The 20,687-nt window shown below is 41.3% G+C and overlaps 2 protein-coding genes across 5 annotated transcripts in view; both read right to left on the bottom strand.

Annotated features, from left to right (window-relative positions):
* Positions 1-274: 274 nt before the first annotated feature.
* The window catches only part of LOC143888456 (protein RDM16-like), a 46,867-nt gene continuing 26,454 nt past the window's right edge, over positions 275-20,687 (bottom strand). Inside the window, exons 2-7 of one of the 3 annotated variants that reach the window (XM_077392902.1) lie at positions 5,917-5,997; positions 5,713-5,839; positions 5,115-5,582; positions 4,831-5,025; positions 4,582-4,742; positions 275-1,547 (exon numbers count right to left, since the gene is read on the bottom strand). In XM_077392902.1, coding sequence (XP_077249017.1) covers positions 671-1,547; positions 4,582-4,742; positions 4,831-5,025; positions 5,115-5,582; positions 5,713-5,839; positions 5,917-5,997 — 1,909 coding nt within the window. In that variant the 3' untranslated portion in view covers positions 275-670. Of the gene's footprint in view, positions 1,548-4,581; positions 4,743-4,830; positions 5,026-5,114; positions 5,583-5,712; positions 5,998-20,687 lie in introns of all 3 variants that reach the window. The other 2 variants (XM_077392903.1, XM_077392901.1) reach the window with 2 other exon arrangements.
* LOC143888457 (uncharacterized) lies at positions 16,088-18,650 on the bottom strand. Of its 2 annotated transcripts, none has more exons than XM_077392905.1 (3): positions 16,898-18,650; positions 16,666-16,807; positions 16,088-16,506 (listed from the first exon to the last, which is right to left on the bottom strand). In XM_077392905.1, the coding sequence occupies exons 1-3, from the start codon at positions 18,450-18,452 to the stop codon at positions 16,218-16,220; spliced, it is 1,986 nt and encodes a 661-aa protein (XP_077249020.1). In that variant the 5' UTR covers positions 18,453-18,650; the 3' UTR covers positions 16,088-16,217. The 2 variants fall into 2 exon arrangements, with proteins under 2 accessions (XP_077249020.1, XP_077249021.1); XM_077392906.1 differs by having other exon boundaries at positions 16,376-16,506; positions 16,593-16,807.

Below are 20,687 nucleotides of genomic sequence, written 5' to 3'. Positions count from 1 at the left end.
AGCCCAAAAACACATTGAACAGACGATTAATGGTTCCATCAATGAGTCATTTCTTGTTGCTTGGGAACCATTGGCTATAAATAGATAGTCATCATCCATTTTCAGGCCACATATTGAACGGTATCTGGCGTGACTATTGGTCCATTTGCCCATCCATGGCGGAGCTGTTCACCTGTCTCACCAGAGTTCCAATCACTAAACACGCCACTTAAGTAGGCCCACAAGCCACTCAAAACCAAAATGGTCCTTCAAAGAATGACAATATGCCACAAAATTTCAAAAGAAACATGATTTAAACGAGAAGTTATATATAGAACAGAAAGTACAGAGAGAAAAATAGAACAGAAAGTATACTGTTTGAGTTACCCTTATTGACAACTTTTCAAACAGGCAGTGAGTCCATGTGAGCTCTGAATGGACTAACAAACTCATGTAACATAACCTTCCTACGCTATCATGAAGACAACACTGCGAAAATATCGAATGGATGCTGACAAAACTGATACCAAATATTTTCCAAAGCATGAATAGCAGTGGAAAAGAAGCTTTCCGTACGTTCATCAACCAACAATTTACAGCTCCATGCAGACAACATTCTTGTAGTGCATTCAGCCATACAACGACTCCAGTGCAAGTCCTACTAAAGACCCTCTGCTCATACATTCTCCATTCATACTAGGTCATCAGAAAAGTTAGTCGCCAGATCCCAGTAGTGTCCGACACCAGCATCAGAGAAAACTTTCCGAGCAGCACTTTCAGTTCTACATTGATGAACGAGAAATCTATTGAAACTTGGTTTTGCAATGCTGCCTTGCCACACTAGCACACATTTGTTAATGGGGGCGGCTTCATTTTCAGCTTCCTCTTCTTCATTTGCCACAGCAGCTGCCCAGTTGATCCGCTTAAGCATTAGCTTTCCGTACCTTTTAATAGGTTTGCTACCACCTTCTACAACCACAACACTGATGACATCTGATATAACCACACAACCTGTCAATCGGTTCTCTTGGGCATTCACATCAACCTTAAAGCGTGTTTGTGGGTGGGATAGGTCATTAATCTTATAAACAGAAACTAAGGTCTCCAGCGTATTTGGGTCATCAAAGAGCTTCCTCTCTTTCTTCTCACGACGCTCTGATGGGGTGAGCTTGCGTGCAATGTTTCTATCAACATGGGCCTGTTCACGCTCGGCAGCAGCACTCCGAATCTCCATTTCGAGCCTTGTTGGATCTTGAGTAGCTTCAGAACCAAGTACTTTCATAAGGTTGCTCATCTTGATCTTTGCCTTTGGAGGTTCTATCAAGCCTTGTCTTATCATCTCCTGCCTGTCTTTTTCCTTAGCAAGGCGTCGTTGTGTACGTAATTTCTTCTGCTCCTTTTTTGTTAGCTTCAGAGGTTGTGAAGGTGGTGGGGCAGGCTCAGCAGGGGGCTCAATTGGAAGAGGGTGTTCTACATAAATTGTGATTTTATCCATCTTAATTTTATCTTCAGTGATGTTATCCTCAGTCACATCACTGTAGGTGCCAGAAAGCAAAAGAGGCGCATCCCTGATTTTGCATATGGAAGGTTAGAAAAGCATCTATAAGAGCATCTAAATTAAACAAGTATATTAAGGGAAAAAAAATGAATTAGAAGTTATTCGAGAAAAAACTCAAGTTTTCTGAGGTGTTTCAAAGCTTTAGGTTTTATAGAATTATAACCCCATTATAGCGGAATGGAGCAAGATTTATCTGTCAGTGGAGCAAATCGGGTGCCGTTGGGATCTAAACAGACAGGATTTGGAGGTCTTCGGCAAGATTTATCTCTCAGTGGAGCTCAGGGGAACGGGGCTAATAGGAACGAAAACACTCAACTTCGAGTTCAAGATGGTCAAAATCGAGATCTGGGGAGGACGGCCAGGAAAGATTGGAGATGTATGAGTTGTAGATATCTAAACTTCAAATGGAGGACAAAATGCCGATGGTGTGAGCATGGCCATCTGATAAATAATCCCTCTTTGGCGGCTCCTAAGCCTAGTGGAGATCCATCAAAGGAAGAGGGATTTTAGTCGGACTCGGGGGTGACCTTTACTAGCATGGAGAGTGGAGTTCCTCTGTTATCAATTTCCGGTAAGGAAATAGAGAAAAGGAGAGTTCTCTTGAAAGCATGTCTGATAGGAAGAACGATGGCGAAGGAATGGAGTGTCGAGGAACTTTGTAAATGGGCTAGACAAAGCTGGGCCATTCCATCTTTAGCGACTCCTAGTATTTTGGCCAAGAATGAATTTCCTTTTTATGTTTGACAGTGTAGAACTAGCTCAACAAGTCCTAAACATGGGAGCTGATGCTTGTGGTGACCACCTATCCTCTCTCAACCAATGGGACTCGGAGTATCTTCAGGGTGCGGAGGTGTTCTGGGTTAAGTTCTATGGCCTTTGGCCTCTTCATGTGTGGGCAACCTCTACTGTAGAAGCTCTGGGGAGATGTCTAGGATCGGTGTTGGAAATAAGAAAGGAACAAAGCGGTGGCCAGAGCATGGAATATGCAGCGGCGAAAATTCTTGCTCCAAAATGGAAGCTGCGAACACCTTTCCTTCGTCTCCGTGTAGAAAACTCTTTCTTTATGATCGGAGTGGACATTCAGGAAGAATCTTCGTGGCTAGAAGGGAGGTTTCATGGAGATTCGCCGGTTTGCCCGGCGGTGGCGATAGATATCCGTCGGAAAGACTCAGAGTTGTCAAGTTCCGGTCTCAACGGTCAATTTCTCACCAACAGGTGTCAAGGCGGGCCAAAGCATAGGGATGGGGAAAGGAAGAGAGTGGCCCACTGTCAGGGACACAGTCCTCAGTAATGACAGCAGGGTGGACTTTTCTAATTTCAAATTCAAAATCTCCCCCCCCCCCCCCCCCCCCCCAACCAGGTACTCTAATGAGATGGCAGCTGGAGAGAAACAAAGGCAAGGAAAAAATTCGAAAGGGTTGGCAGAAAAAGTTAAGCGGGCACATGGAATCCTTAGAAGCAGTGCAGGTGGTCCCACTTTCAAGAAAATGGCATTTTAGGAAAAATCGTCTATTAGACGAGTCTGGAGACAAAAAGGTGAGTCACCTTCGCCTGTCCAGTTAAAGGAGCACAATCCAAAAAATAAAAAAACTCAAGTCTCTCGTTAAAATCTCATCCCGGGCCGTGGAAAGAGTTCATCCGTTGAACCTCCCTCCACAACCTGTTGTCGCATTTAACTAATCAAATCCTCCCCGATTGGGAGTCTAATCCTCGCTCCCAATGAGGATGGGGTTTTGGAACATTAGGGGATTGGGGGAAGATAAAAAGATTCGCCTTGTGAAAGATTTTGTTTACCAGCGAAAATTAGATTTGGTGGCTATCACGGAATCGAAAATAATGGGGGTTACTGACCAATTAATTAACAAGTTATGGGACCGAAACCATAGGGAATGGGTTGCATTGCCATCAGTAGGGACTGCCGGGGGAATTATAGTGATATGGAAGGAATGAAAATTTGTCCAATCTCTCCCTATGCTATCGTGTGGAACATCTGGAAGGAGCGGAATAGGCGAATCTTTTAGGACCAAGGGAGATCGGTGGGATGGATTGCTATGGATATGAAGGTGGAACTGATTTCATGGGCAGGGAATAAAAGGAAATTACCATATGGGGTGGGGGATTTGATACGGAATTGGTGAGCAATAATTTGAGAGAAGACAATCCAAACCAAACCTAAACCGAAATGGATTGCTCCGCCTGTGGGATGGCTCAAACTCAACTTTGACGGAAGCTCTATGAGTAATCCTGGCAGGGGAGGGATTGGAGGCCTAATTAGAGATATCAACAAAACAATCATTATGTCCTATTCTGGCCCAGGGGGCCAGTGTGATGCAAATGAGGCAGAATCAAAGCTCTACTATTCGGACTACGTGGGCTTATGAGAAAAACTTGAGGTTTCTGATAGTGGAGGAGGATTCAACGAATGATGTTGGATGGGCCTCGGGTAGTTCGCCGGGTCTGTGGCACCTTCAGAATATAATAGCCGAAGTGCTTGATCCTATAAGGGTCTTGCAACCAAAATTTGAACACCGGAGAAGAACAACTAATGAGGAGGCGGATGTTCTTGCCAAAACAGGGGTGCTAAAGGAGGAGACCATAGTTAACACAATCCTAGTTAGTTCAGCTGGTTGAAAATTGTATTGGGGTTACATTTTTATTTACCAACCTTGGTGTACTCGGATTTATCCGCTTTTTTTTTTTTTGAAAGATGACGACTTCATTGATATTAGAAAAGCATTGGGGACCAGGAGTCCCAACCTGCATTACAAAATATCAATAAAAATGAACAGGATACCCAGAACCAGATGAGGTAAACCTAATGGAACAAATTTCCTACCAAACGATTAAATATTCCCTACCACTCCATTGTTACCTTGTTCTTTTTCCTTTCTTTCTTTTTCTTCTTTTTCTCTATTTCTTCTTTTATCTTACCACTTCAATATACAAAAGCGGATTTATCCGCTTTTGTATATTGGCGGGGACATGTCCCACCCATTACTTAATAAAATGTCAACTTTCAAAAAAAATAAAAATGAATTGCATACCACCACTCGGTATCAGGAATTGGGTCCTTCTGTTTTTCTTTGGTGACAACTCTTTCAGAAACCTCTATCAAATTTGGGTTGATATCGGGCTCGGCCTTTGCCTTTGCAAGCTGTGCCTGCTTCGTCCTTAACTCTTTTGCTTGTGCTTCCCCAAATTGACTCTGTAAACTCAAAGGCGCATAATCAGGGGAGGGAGGGAAGTAATTAGCTATGGAGCAGAAAACAAAAGGCTCCTCGAATATGCATTACCTTAAATTTAATTATCTCTGCATCTTTCGACCATTTTCCTTCCTCTACAAACTGAAATGACATCCTCTTGGGCCTCAGAAGCTTCGTTTTATTGATGCCCATTCTTGCATCAAAATGCGGATTGGATTCTGTATCAGTATCCAGTTCTGGTCTAAGTATTTGGAATGCTTCTTTTTTCTGTTTGTTAATGTTGACCTGGTATTAACAGACAAACCACAAAAAAGATAACCTCAGTAATGAACAAAAAGCTAGAAATGGCAAGAAACATAATGACACAAACAAACCTTTAAGGTGCTAAGGTTCGTGAGCTTAGGCATATTGACTACATTTCCATGTTCATCAATTTCTCTACCAAGTGCATCTAAACGCAGAACAGGAGCTTTGGCTGGTTTCTGTTGCCCAATTACATCTGATGCCATCTGTCCGGGAAACATATTTATAAGAGGAGCAAACTCTGGGTCCTGGTGGAATCCCATCTTGGCGGCAAGTTCCTGGGCTCGTTTTACGGCTTCAATACTTGGAATAGTTGTGAGCCCAGAGAGGGCAGCCATGCCACCAGCAGGTGGCTTTACGGATGCAGCGCCTACAACAGGTACATTCATTGTGCTCGATGTTGCCGGAAGAGGGGCTGCCAAAGCAGCTGTTACAGTTGCTTGAGATCTATAATGCGTACCTATGTTTGATGAAGGTTTAGCTCCCCCCTCGTTTGCCACCATGGTAACATCTGAGCTTGAGCTAGCAGATTTGTTCAACTGCAGAACATTAAAAACAAAGAGCATGTCCTTGGTCATTTACAAAAAAAGAGAAGCATAAATTAACTATGCAAAGTTCAAAGCATTGTGCCTAGATTAGTTTTAAAAAAAACTTCACTGAATAACTTACCAGAGGAATTTTCTTCAACTTTTCAGACAATTCCTTCTGCATTTGTAAAGCTTTCTTAGCTTTAGCTAAAGCATCTAGAGACAAACTTCCAGTTTTGCCGGCGGCTGAAGTTCTTGCCCCATCTGTACTGGATTTTTCAGGAACCTCATGAGACCTGATAACACTAACTCCCTTATTTTCATTGGTGGTAGAAATTGAAGATACCTTAGTAGGAAGGAGATACTTGGACGTAGAAGATGTCTCAAGGACATGCCTTGATGAATGAAGTGGTTCCAGGGCAGCACCCTGTAAAATAAGAAATACAGCCATGTGTCAAAAAAAACCCCCTCATATACACAGTGATCTTATACAACTTATTGGCGTACATCTTTATAAATTATAGACTGATAATCACATGCATATCAAGTTGTGTATCCGTAGAAATACAAAGTCAAAGTTCAAGTACAAATGGTGATATCTGATATATGGAGTAACACACAAGGAAATGCTTTACAAAAGGCAACAGCCTATTTGGACTTATAAATTGAATGCGAAGAGTCATATAAGGCGAAAATAATAGCTAATATCACAAATGCAATGCAATGCAAGTGACATCCCATTTATGTTTCGCATAGTGCATAGCAGAATGTAAAAGATAAAATGGACTCCTTTTAACATTGCAAACAGTAAATGCCAATGAATATGAATACAGGCGCGTGTTTAAAGCACGCCCGGCACGCATATAAAAGTGCGCATGTGCTTGTGCATCCCCTGGGGACATGCACACCCAACGAAGGCAGACCAAGGCCTCTAAAATTTGCCCAACAAGGAAATTCCCGCAATCACCGTTTTAGGCTCAGTGAAACCAGCCAAAATGGCATTGCGGCCTGTATGATGACCTTGAATTTTATTTATTTATTTGGGGATAGTTGACAATAATTTAATAGAAGATGAAAAGGGAAATGTGCATGAAACATGAGAAGAGTAGAAGACAATGAAACTTTTACACACGGGGAGGAGAAACCCCTAAAGAAGAAAGTCTCCACTCTCCATACTCCGATTCGCTAGGATACTAGATTTCTAGTTGTATGTTTTGCCTTCTATGGAATTACAAAAAAGGAAACTTACAATGAGTAGCAAAAGTCATGGATATTCTCCAACAGCTAGATGATATCAACAAACTTGGTCAATCCCGGGTTGCTCAATGAATTGCCATTCAGAGAATTACTTAAGCTAATAAAAAGTCAGAGAATGAGCCTAACAAGGTCCTGCCTCCTACAAATGAACATCTCTAGTAGAGGAAGGCTTTGGCTTCTTTCTTTTTTTTGAAAATTGACATATTTTCATTGATACCATGGAAGTTACATTGGGGACCAGGAGTCCCAACTGTCATTACAAAGTATCAATTAAGGCTATTCAGGGCATACCCTGAATCATGACTCCTTAAGCGAAAGACCATGGTCTCTCAAGCTATCAGGAATTTACTTCCTACCTTTAGCACACCTGAAATTTGACTTTATATGGGCCAGTTCCTCCCACTATTTCACCCACCTATCTACAATATTGTGTTAAAAACTATTGACAAGCTAAAACATTACTTCGTAAGTACTACAAATTTAACCCCAAAATCCAAAATCCCAAAAAAACCAAAAAGTACCATTCTGTTCAAAATCCAAAATTAAGATTCCCCAAAAACTAAAATCTTTTATGCACCAACCAATCACATCAGAGAACACTTTCTTAATTTTCAACGCTATTCTGCAGCCTCTTATCCTTAGAGAAAAAAAAATGATTGCAAACTCCGGTGTAGGGACTTCCTCCACCGGATCCTCCAGAGTAGCAATTAGATCCTCCAACCTACTGATGCAGAGAATTCGGTCGGCCTCCCACCCAATTCGACACATACTATCTTCGAATTTCAATTTGTCCTTGAAAAACTGAAGCTTATAAACCGGTACACATATTCTTGATATTTCAAGTGCCAGCCAAAGAAAATAACTCCTCCACATTTGGCTTTTTTTATTATAGCAAAAGCCACATCAACTTTAGATCTCCACATATGACACCGTGGTTTTAAATTTCGACCGAAATCCGAAACTTTGGACTAAAATTTCGGATTTCGGTCAGCACCGAAACTGAAATGGCTAATACCCAAAACGTTACACTTTTTCGGCCGAAATTTCAGTCGAATTTCTGTTTTCCCGGACGAAATTTTAGGAAATTCAGCCCAAAAAACTTGTTTTTTAATTAAATAATATTTTCCAGAAATTTTGGCCAAAATTACCAAAATTTATGTAATTTCGGCCAAAATTTTGTATAAAATAAAATATTACTACTTCGGTTGAAATTTTGTATTAAATAAAATATTACTTTTTATGATTTTGGCCGAAATTTTGGTTTCGGCAAGGGTCGAAATGCATACCGAAACCGAAATTTAAAACCATGAATGCCACCAATGCCAAATGGGAAGCGAAATCCCATAAAGTTATTAATAGGATACAGAACTTTTATTTCAAAAAAGAAAAAGAAAAAAGGATACAGAACACTCGTGCAAGGGTTTAATGTCTAACCAACTTAGTTTGTTCCTTGGTGCATGGTGTGAGGCACACCCAAGAACACAGTTAATCATTCGTGCCGCTTCAGCGCTAACGGAGGGACGATGCTCGCCCACCTGCACCTTGTGCCTAGGCACATCCATGGCAACCACCTTAGATAGGCCATCAACTTAAATGGTTTGAATGAGCTTGGTTTGATGAAGGGGAGAAATGAAGAAGATAAGAAAAGGAGAAGAGGAAGAGATGAACCGGAAGACAAAGTTAAACTGTAAATGCTAACGAGAGAAAAGACCCACTTTGCCTTACATTAGCATAGACAACATATTACAATGACTACAATATCCTTAATGAGAGTGCAACACTAAAAAAGATAATAAAAACTAGTATGCACCACAAATCGCTATATACGATGAACAACACTCCCCCTCAAGCTGAAGAATGCAGATCAGACAAACCCAGCTTGACACAAGTATCCTAAAGAAGAGCAGGCCTTAATAAAAAATATCAAGCAATTAATGACATGAGGGAACATGATGAATCTCCAAAGAGCCATCTCGGAGCATCTATCAAACAAACTGCATATCAACGTCAATGCGTTTGGATTGCTCATATAGGACAGAGTCAAAAGTAATTTAGAATGGTTTATTATCACAATGAGGATCCATAGGACCATCAGCAGTAAATCCCAGCTGAGAGATCAAAGAGTGAAGCCAAAGAATCTCACAAGCGTCATGGGAGAAAGCCATTTACTCCGCTTAGCACTAGAGAGAAACAATTGATTGTTTCTTGCTCTTCCATGCAACCAGATTCCCCCCGAGAAGGCACATTATCCAAAAATGGAATGGCGATCGGTGGTGGATCCTGCATAGTATGCACCAGTGCAGCAAGAGATAAAATGAAAATGACAGCAATACACCAATCCATAACCAGGGATGGACTTGATATAGCGAAGGATCGGATGAGCGGCATGATGTGGAGCGGAAGCGGAGCTCAAGCTCAGATCCAGATCGGCATGCTTTCATACCAAGTCTGATGTGGAGCGGAAGAGGAACTCAAGCTCAATTCTGGTATTGGCATGCTAAAATACCAATTTTTATGTAGAGCGACAGTGGTGGAACAAGTTCAGTTCAGATCGGCAGTGTAAGATCTGATGTAATCTCAGCTCCGGTTCAGATGCAACTGCCTTGATTCATTTTTTTTAATGACACGTGCACCTGCCTTGATTCATACCCCAAGAGACTGCGTACAATTCAATTTTGGATTGAATATTTCCCCACTATTCACGGTTTCACGTGAACCAGATCTGATTCAATGCTGAATCAGTTCCCAAATTGAGCTGTGCTGAAAGTCAAAGCTCATTGTTTCAGGCCTGATCCAAAATTGTCTGAACTGGATCATCAATATAAAATTGGATTCTGAATTTAATGATTATAGATTAATAGATCTAAGCTGCAATTGTTCAACGACAACAACATAGAATTATACCAGATCTTCTAACCAGTCCGTTATGTAATTACCAGTTGGAGTTGCAGGGTTACATTGAACGAATAGAACTGATTGCATAGGACTGCTGGTTCCTAACTCTACTATCTGTTCCCATAGGACAGCTGGTTCCTAACTCTGCTACTCACATTTTCTCCCTCACAATAACGGGGCTGAATGAATCTAAACAGTTCATGTTTCAGTTCATACAGAAATGAACTGACTGAAAGAATAAGCACATCATGTTTCAGAGAACAGCTCAGTCCAAGTTCGGAAGTCTCAGAAGCAGAAAACCTTCTGACTGCTCACAGTTTTGCTTTGGAACTGACTTTGAAATTGATTTGTGGTTTACCATGGCAGATTCACTCTATTCAGTTCAATCCAAAGGTGGGGAATAAACGGGCCAAAACTCATAAACCTCAGCCCGATCTGGAATTAAAGAACAAGCAGACATTGCAGGAAATCTGCAGATGCTGCAGCGGACGAATGTCTACTTTTTTTTTCCCTGAGTGGTAACAGATTTCATTGAACAGAGGGAAGACTGAGAAAGTCACTCGAGAGTACAGAGAGAACAAAAATAGGAAAAACAGACAAAACAAGCATGACCAAGAGGCCAATCAAGGAGGTAAGAAATCGAACAACTCTAAATTCTGCATATGTATGCTCTCCCTAGCTAGATTGTCAGCGATCTCATTTGCGGATCTCCACACATGCGCATAAGTGCCTTCTGTTCTATCCTTGATCTCGTCAAAGAACCGAGCGAATCTCCAAGGAGGCACCAGTGAGCCCCTTAGCCACCTTATAACATTGAGCGAGTCCCCTTCTACAATGGTTTGGGACATGCTATCTTTGTCCAGCACCTTAAAGCTTGATCTAGGTTTTAAATTTCGGTTTCGGTGTCGGTTTCGGTCACCACCAAACCAAAACGTTTCGGTTTCGGGCCGAAATTTCGGCCAAAATCATGTAAAAATATGATTATGATTTCGTTTTTTGTTTTTAATTTCGACCAAAATGTCTAAAATTTCGGCGATTTCAGTGCAAAATTTGGCTATTCCGGTGAATATTTCATAAATTTCGGTGGGAATTATAACATTTTGGTGGATCTTTTAAAATTTTCGGTGGATCTATTTAAATTTGCAATGAAAATTTTGTAAAAAAGGGTAAAAACTTGAAATTTCGGTGACATTTCGGCAAAAGCTTGGAATTTCGGTGAAATTTTGCCTCTAAAATCTAGTAAAGAAACGACTTCGTGCAAATTTCGTTTCGGCAGAAATTTAATACCATGACCTTGATAAACCGCCGTAACCTCTACTTCACTGGCATCAGCTGACCCAATAGGACATGAGTAGGACCATATAACCTCCCCCGATGAATCCCTTATAGGACATGAGTAGGAGCTTATAACAACCCCAATACCTGCAGGCCCGGGATTCCCCAGACTAGAACCATCAAAATTTAACTTCGACATACTAATGGGGGGAGTTGCCAATGCTGAACCACCAAGGGGGTTATCCTTACTATTGCATATCACACTCTAACCCTCCCATAACTCATAAGCCGGGACAAAGCGAATAGAGGGAAAGACTTAACCCAAGCAATAGTTAAAGCTATAACCTTGGTGACAAGAAAATAGGATGATTTTGCTATTCCTTCAAAAACTCTGTCATTTCTTTCTTTCCACAATACCCACAAAATAGCCAAAAAGGATAGCGATCAAAGCACCTTTCCCTTTTTTCTCCATGGAACCAAACACGAACATGTAGTAATTCTTGAAGGTTAGAGGGGTAGACCCAGTCAATACCAAACTTGGACAAAATACCACCCCATACCTCCTTGGCAACTCTACAACAGATCAAGATATGGTCCATTGTCTCACCTGCCACAATGCATAATGCAAAATGGTTTACAATCAGCATATTTCAATCCTTGTGAAAGTCCACTATGAATCCGACCGCGAAGAGCCGCCCAACTGAAAGTGCACACCCTTGGAGGCGCATGGATTTTCCAAACTTTTGCTTCAATGGGAGATGCAAGACAAGGAACCAATTGATTGTAAAAAGACTTAACAGTAAAAACACTGGTAGAATCCCAGATCCATTCTTTTGTTAGTCCTAGAAGAGCTAATGTACACATCTTCAAGCATCTAAAGAAATCTGTCAACCGACGGCATTTCTCTATTGAAAAAGTTTCTCCTGAAGACAGGCTTCCATATTACCCTTTCTCCTGATCTCTCAAAACAATATTTCACCAAGGCATCCTTATCTGCTGCTACAGCAAATAAATCAGGGAATAAATCTTTTGAAGTCTGAGAGGAACACCAACACATGTTCCAGAAAGTAATTCTGTCACCCGAGTGTACTCTAAATCTGAGGTCACGATCAAAATTGTGGTCCATACGCATAATGTCTCGCCAAACTGTAACCCTGGGTTTTCTAAAGCAATTCATAGCTTTCCAATTGCCAGTCTGACCCATATTTATCAACTATTACTCTAGCCCATAACTGTGTTTGCTCCTCACCAAACTTCCGCAACCACTTCCCAAGAGGGAATTATTGACTTGCTTTTATCTTCCTTATACTAACGCTGCCTCCTTTTAAAGCTTTGCACCACATCTTCCCAACTTACATCCGAGCTCCCACCCAAAGGAATCTCCTCAGAATCTGTTCAATTCGGTTTACGACACTCAGAGGGCATTTAAACAATGATAATTAGAAGCATGATTTTAAATTTCGACCGAAATCCGGAATTTCGGATTTCGGTGGAGACCGACACCGAAATTGACCAAAACCGAAACGGTCATTTATTTCGGCCGAAATTTCGGTTTTTCCGAAATTTGACCAAAAAATTTTTGTTTTTTTAATATTAATTTAATATTTTACAGAATTTTCGGTAATTTCGGCCAAAATTTAATATTAAATAAAATAATCATTTCGGGTTATGTACCAGATTTCGACCGAAATTTCAGTTGAAATTCCTTAGTCCGAAACCGGTACCGAAACCGAAATTTTAAACCTTGATTAGAAGATTGGAATATTTGCCAAAACAGCCTTGATAGGCGTGATTCTGCCTCCCCTCAAGACCAGGTTCCTTTTACAAGTGTCTAGACTCCTTTCTATTCTTTCCACTATGGGATCCCAAGCTACTTTTTTTGTCTCCCAACCCCTAAGGGAAGACTCGAATACGTCGTGGGAAATTTCTCCAAAGGGCAGCCCAAAAGGTTGGTTAGGCCCATCGCATGTATTCACAGCATACAACCTAGATTTTAAAAGATCGGATCTTTGACCTGTAATGAGCTCGTAACACCTTAAAATCGCCTTCAGATTCATAATCTTCAAGGCATGAGGGGGGCTAAATAATAAAGTGCCGTCAGTGAACTATAGATGCGAGACCTCAACCCCATTTTGACCAAACTTGACCCCATTAACCAATCTCATTGATCTACCTTTCACCATGAGCAAGCTCAAAGTATCGGCCACAATAACAAAGAGGAAAGGAGATAAAGGATCCCATGACGTAGACCCCTCGAAGATTTAAAGAAGCCTTTAGGTGAGCCATTAACGAGATTTTAGAACCAAGCCAAAGACACGCAACACCTAATCCATCCGCGTCATCTAGATCCAAAACCAATCTTCCCAACAAGATGATCCAGAGTCCAGACATTACCATTCAACTCTGTCATACGCTTTTTCCATATCTAACTTGCAAATTACGCCACCGATACTAGTTTTTGCCAACAAGTACACAGCATCATAAGCTACCAGAGAGCAATCCAATATATGCTTCTGACTAACAAACGCCCTTCGATAATTAGAGATAATGAGAGGAAGTACCACTTTAATCACTTGGCTAAGACTTTTGCCAAAACTTTGTAAAGACAACCCACCAAACTGATAGGTCTAAAGTCTGAGATCTTCACTGCCCCTTTTACTTTAGGAATCAAGGCAATAAAAGTCGCACCGGTACCCCTATACAACTCCATCCATTCATGGAACTCCTGAAAGAATCTCATGACATCCATCTTGACAAAGCCCCAACAACATTGAAAGAAAGCAAGATAGAAACCATCAAGAGGAGGAGTTTTATCACGGCCCAGAGAAAAAACTCCCTTCTCCACCACTTCTTCTATAAAGGGCTTCTTAAGAGCCACTCTATGACGCTATCTAGAACTTTAAAATCCACCTCTTCTAATAAAGGGCGCAAAATCCCCTCCGAAGAGTAAAGCGATCTGTAAAATTTCAAGACTTCCTTGATGATATCTTCTTTATTATACAAGATGCTTCCATTGATCTCAAAATCATCAATTCTATTCCTCCTAGCACTAGCAAAACTGTGGAAGTACGCATTTTTTTATCACCCTCCTTTGACCATTTGGCCCTCAATTTTTGCCTCCATGAAATTTCCTCCTACAGCAGTAATCGTTTATGCTCTTCTTTAAATTTCCCCATGTCTGTCCCGTCTTCCTCATAAGCTAGTCCGGCCTCCTCGGCCACGGAGATTTCCTTAAGTTTATTCTTCAGCCATGACTTTCTTTTCGAAGCTGATGCATATCTGATTGAATTCCACTCTTTTAGCTTCTTCATTACATATCGAAGTTTCTCCCTAATCACTAGATCAGCCGCCCTCTTTACTTTGTGTGACCATTCCCCCATCATCTCTTCCAACTTTGGAGATTCAACCCATGCCAATTCAAACCCGAAAGGGCAAGGGCCCCAAGATTCTAAATGCAGGGCCAGCAATAAGGGACAGTGATCAAAGACTGAATGAACAAGCACTTTCTGGCATAGGTCAGGGAAAAAGGAAATCCACCCAGGGCAGAAAGAAAGCGGTCAATGCGACTTCTACTTGAATTTCTGGCCTAGGTAAATTGCGCCCTCGTCAAAGAGTTATCAATCAACTGATTGTCTGCAATGACGTTTGAAAAAGCCACCATATTTTGAGTCGCCCCACACCCCATCCTCTCTTCAATGGATCTGATTTCATTAAAATCACCCCCAAGGCACCAGGGATAACATCTTCTCCTGACCTCCACAAGCTCCTCCCACAAAAATCTTTTTTCTTCCCTAGCTGATGGGCCATATACACTGGAGAAGGTCACCATTATCTGCGTAGTACAATCGAAACCGAATATTTACTTACACAGGAATCTTGAATCTCCCAATTCAACTGATCCCAAGTAATTAAAATACCTCCTGCTACCCCAACTGCATCCAATGTCATGAAATTCCAATGAGCTTTACCACCAAGACCTTCGATAGTAACTCTATTCACTGACCCCAATTTAGTTTCTTGTACACACAGGTTGTCTGGCTCTGGCTTATTAACTCTTTAACTTGCGCCTTCTTGTCTAAAATCCCCAAACCGGTAACATTCCAGGCTAGTATCGTCATGGATAACTTGGTGAAAAGAATTCTCTTTCCAGGGCCACCTTGCCTAACCACCCCCCCCAACACACACACACACTGCATTCTGCTTATTGATCCTCCACAGTTCACATCCGATTTAACCTTTGCTAGTTCGCATAACACTTTCCTGATACCCTCCAGACTCGATGGATCCAAGAAACTTCGCTGATCTAATTCCCTTCTTTCTGCTGCCCTTGAACATGTTCCTCAAATCAACCTCCAGGCCTATGTATATCAGCCCCGGAGCCCTGCTCGTGGAGATAATATGGTTCACAAAGACCTCTAAAATTTCCATTTTTGGATATTCCCAAGAGATGGGCTCTATATTATCCTCTTCGCAAATAACCAACACTAGACTGTTCTTATCTGACCCTTCCCCTAACCAAAGTCTTTTACTAATTCATTTTCCAGCCTGCAACTTTCGGTGCCATTCCTCTGAGTAGGACAAAATAGCGGGAGATCGGGGATATCTACTGTGGGGGTACTGATTTCAAGGAAAAAAGAACAGGATTCTGATCCTGCGCCCTGCAATCCACAAAGGACAGGAAAAAACATTAAATTATCAGATGCTGCATGTACGATACTTGTGGAGAGAGTAGGGGTCCTCCTATCCTGTGCATATTCCACCGACGGTGATTTGCAGAGATCCATCCTTGACTCTGAGAGGTCAGCTTCTGCATCCTGATATCGGCCATTCCTTTCTATGACTTCTGAAATTTGCACCTCTTGCTCCTCTTCAGAGAATGACTCCAATCATAGTTGTAAATTCCGTTTCGGTCGCCATTTCGTTTTGGCCACCGAAACGAAATTTCGGTGGGCTTTCGGTCATTTCGGTGCATTTCGGTCGAAACTTTTCGTTCACACAAAAAATATATTTAAAAATATGAGCAAAATCCAAAAAAATAAAAAATCAATAGAAAAAGATGAAAAACTAATAAATCCAAAATATGTGTCCCAAAAGGCATATTCATTACTTAAACACATAAAGTCTTACACAAGTCCAATTGATAGTCTGATACATAGAAAAACATAAAAAAAAAGAGATACATGAAAGTCAAACATAGACAATAGTTAGTAGCAACAACTCTCAGTCATCATAACCCGGATAATCATACTCAATGTCTTCTTCGTCGTCGTCGTCGCCGCCGTCATCACCACCTGGACCACCAGTAGGGACATCCTCTTCAAGAGGCATGAGAAAGTCGTCGTCGTCGTCCCCCGCCCCAACCACAGCAGTAGATGCTTCAAGATTTTCCCACCTAATGTCTTCCGGCGTGAATATAACATCTTCTTCTTCTGCAACCCAATCCATCATGACATCCAGATGGTCTATGCTCAAAGGGTCACTAGTGGTAGATGATTTCCTCAACAAGTCCCTGAAAAGGAAAACATTAAGTTTAATGTCAAAGGTTAAACTTAAAAGCTTAAAGTGATGAGGTGAGAGTTGAAAACATTATATTACGTTGTATACTTTTCTCAAAACTTAAGATTGTAATGGACAAACACCAAGTCATCTAATCTCTGGGTGCTCCAACCTATTTCTCTTTGCAGAGTGAATGTGTTCGAAGGTGCTCCAATTCCTTTCACACCCAGTTGCACTGCAGGTCTGACTGAGGATTCTGATCGCAAAGGTCTGTAATTCTTCCACGTCACCTCCGAATTGATTCCACCATGCAACTGTAAAGTAACAAATAGTAAAGCATTATTTATTGAGAAACTGAAAGTTAAAATGAATTATACTTAATTAAACAAACAACTCAAATATACCTGGTCCCAACTTCGTTCGGTTGCGAATTGCAAGCTTCATTCCAAACATACCCTTAGCCTCTCGATAATCCTCAATCTGATTGGTGATGAGGTCTTGTGTAGCTTCATCAGGTACCAGTCGAGTGATGCATGCCAACAAGCCTCTGGTTACTTCATTGTGCCTAGAAAAGGTAGGAGTGAAAAAGAGAGCAGGGTTAAGAAAATATCCTGCTGCATGGAGTGGACTGTGGAGTTGCCTATCCCATCTTTGGTCGATGATCCTCCAGATGGGCATGTAATCTGATTTTCTCTTCAACCTCTCCTTGATGTTCTCTTTGGCCTTATCCATGGCCTCATATAGGTAACCCATCGCCGATTTGTCCTGCCGATCTACCAAACACAGCACTCTCACTAAAGGCTCGCTGATGTTTAGAATGTACTTGCATTGGTCCCAAAAAGATTTATCCAACACAGTACTAAGTAACCCTTCACTCAGTGGGTGTTGGACAAACCTACTAGTACTATACTCATCAGACACAAACATCTGCTGAAGTGCTTTCCGATTCAATACCAGACTTTGTATGCTAATGAAATTTGTAGCAAATCTGGTTGCAGCAGGGCGGCACAACTCCTTCCCACCTGTGAACTTCTTCCTCATCAAATTCAAGAGGCTTCCATAGTTGTAGATGAACTTTGTAATCGTCCGAGCCCTCTCAATTGTGGTTGCTATGTGAGGAAATACAGTCGGTTTGCACAGATGCTCCAAGATGAGATCTAAGCAATGAGCTGCGCACAGAGTCCAGAAGAATGTACCAAACGCGGCTTCTAGTCTTTTCCCAGCAGCTTTGTAACTTGGCTCACTGTCAGTTACAAATTGCACCACATATTCCGGATTCACCTCTCCGACAATCTTTTCAAAGATATTGTATAATTCATCGGCATTCTTCACTATGCCAGATGCATCAACGGATTTGAGGAATATGACTCCTTTAGGGCAGTACACCAAAAAGTTGATTAGGGAACGTTGTTTGGTGTCTGTCCATCCATCTGCCATAATGCTACAGCCATTGTATCTCCATGACATCTTAATCTCCTCCAAGTAGTTGTTTACCTCATCCACTGTATTCTTCAAAATGGAACCCCTTAAAGCATGATAAGTAGGTGCCTTATAACCCGAACCCACGGCATTCACAGCATCAAACATAGGTTGCCAGAAAGGTGAATTGGCAACGTTGAAAGGGAGATTGGCATCGTAGCAAAGCATGCCAACCGCCATGTCTGCTCTATCCATTGTTTCTTTAGTAGCCAAAGCACTTTTAATGCTTGGCTGGGCTCCAGGGGTTGTTCGTGGTGCAAAGAAATTCCTGATCCCTCTTGTGATTCCCTTCTTCTTCCTTTTTGTACCACTCCATTCTACAAGAACTTCCTTACCTCTTCGTTGAGGCAATTGTGTGCCAATATCTTCTTCATCCTGCTCTTCTTCTTCGTCTGGTGTGCCATAAAAACCTCCAACATCTGCTCTGGATAGGCTCATCCTAGCCCTTTCTTTTCTCTTTGCATCTAAAAGTTGCTTCATTCGATATTTTACATCTTCAGTCACTTTTTTGCATGATGCTACTTCACCAGGAACAGCCGCTAAATGTTCTTTCAAGCGAGTTATACCTCCACCTGATATGACTTTGCCACAGAATATGCAAGTTACTTTATTTTTTTGACCCGGAACCAATGTACCGTAAGCCCATGCCGGGTAATCCGATCTAGCGGGTGCCGAACCAATAGAAGATGCTCTTGCAGAAGGTCCCGAACCCAACCCACTCATTCTGAAATGAAGTAGAAGAAGGGGAAAAATGAAGTAAGAAATAAAAGAAAGGAAATGGAAAGAAATAAAGAGAACCTTGAGGTTGAACTTGATTTGAAGAGAATAAGATAATATTAGCCTTCCCTCACTTGAAATTTGTAGTGTAACTTGTAAGCCTTCACTTGAAATTTGTAGTGTAACTTGTAATTTGCAAGCCTTAGGAAATAGTTCTTGTAGTTATAAGTTGAAGGTAGGCCTTCCCTTTGCTCCAAAATGGACTTGGATTGAGTTGAAGAAGAGTGTAGACTTGTAGGAAATTTATTAGAATAGATAGTGTAAGTAAAAGTAGAAAAAAGAAGGAGAATCACTTATGTGAAGGTGGAGGAGAAGAAGGTAGGGGAAATGCTATTTATAGAGTTTTTTATTGTTTGTGCAAGTAAAAATGACTAGAATACCCTTCCCAACAGCTATAAACGGTCACATTTGGAGGCTAAAATGGTCAAAAACCCAAAAGAGCCGTTACAGGGGCATTGATGTAATTTCTGCAAAAACAGTCAAACTAGCCGTTACAGCCAATTTCGGACGAAATTCAAAATTTCGTCCATTTCGGACGAAACGAAATTTTGAAGATTTCGTTTCGTTTTCGGAACGAAAATGAAATGTTTCGTCCATTCGAAACGAAACGAAATTTATAAGTATGACTCCAATAGATTCGCGCAATGAAGGAATAATCTTCGTTGACCCACAGAAGCTTCTCTGCTCTCTGTAATGACCTCCCTTGGGAGCTTACTATTGGCCAGATCCGGTCTGACTCTGGGCTCCTACCTCTATCCCATTCCTTTCCAAAGAACATCCAGCTTGAATATAGGCTCCATGGCTAGACATTTGCCTCCGCAGGCACTTAGCCAGTTCCGACGGGGAGAGGGGAAAATGGATCAAAGAGTGCGACCTGTTAGTGTTCTACTTCCGAAGAACAAATCTACTAGTTGATTTGTTCAAATCAGTACAACAAGATAGACCTAGTTCACGAACAAAAGCTGACCTGTTAGTGTTCTAGAGGATGACCATAACAGATCTTGAACTTGCGGTTGCAAATTTGCAATCACAAGAACGGATTTTAAAAGAATTTCACAGTCTGTATCACTCCAGCGTTAGTAACAGACTCTTCTAGGAGTTAAAGCAAGGTTAATATTTAGACTGATAGCCATAGGAGTTCTTCATGAAACAGCAGAAACAGATTCGACTCACAGAGCAGAACAATTCAGATATGAACAGATCTTTGCTCTTTCAACTTTGAAGTTGGCTGGCAATGTATTTTCATTCTAATGTTTAAGAGCCTTGAGCTCACATCACAGATCTAAATATGAACACTAGCAGGAAAGGGATTGCTGGTTTCGATAATGTGATGATGTCGGGACTAGCAACCAGATCCAAAGAACCAGTTCAGATCTGAACATCCAGTTAACTAAACTGAATTTCGAAATGACAATTCAATGCAGATCTTAAACTTGCATATCTGAAACTTCTTTAATGGCAATGTAGGATAAAAAAACACTTGCTTTGAGTGAGTGAACAAAGACGAATCTAATGAAAGGAAATTTCAGGGCACAAAAGAAAATTCAGAACCGGATTCATCAAGATAGAATGATTACATTCTAATGGATAAAGGAAAAGATAGAGGAGGGAACTGGAAATCTCTTAGTCCAAGGATCTTCCAATTCACCTTCCTCCATGGAGGAAAACTCCTCTCCTAGAGCTCACTAGCTCTCCACAACTCCTAAAACACTTTATCAAATGAAGAACCGCCTTAAATGTACAGCTCCCTAGACAAACTTAACCCCTATTAGTGGTGTCCAGATAGCAGCCAGCTCTTAGCCAGCTGTCATGCCAGCTATTGACAACTCATATGAGTGCTTAGATGGCACCAGAGACACATAGAAGTCAGCTGTCTTGCCAGCTCATTCACAGCTCACAACATGGTGACATGGCGTACTCCTCAACACACACAACACC

This window comes from Tasmannia lanceolata, unplaced genomic scaffold (assembly GCF_043159265.1).
Source record: "Tasmannia lanceolata isolate RefF3 unplaced genomic scaffold, GAP_Taslan_0.1 ptg000012l, whole genome shotgun sequence".
NCBI classification, from domain to species: Eukaryota; Viridiplantae; Streptophyta; class Magnoliopsida; order Canellales; family Winteraceae; genus Tasmannia; species Tasmannia lanceolata.
The sequence above is the reverse complement of the archived record's forward strand: the minus strand, read 5'-3'. Positions and strand labels throughout refer to the sequence as shown.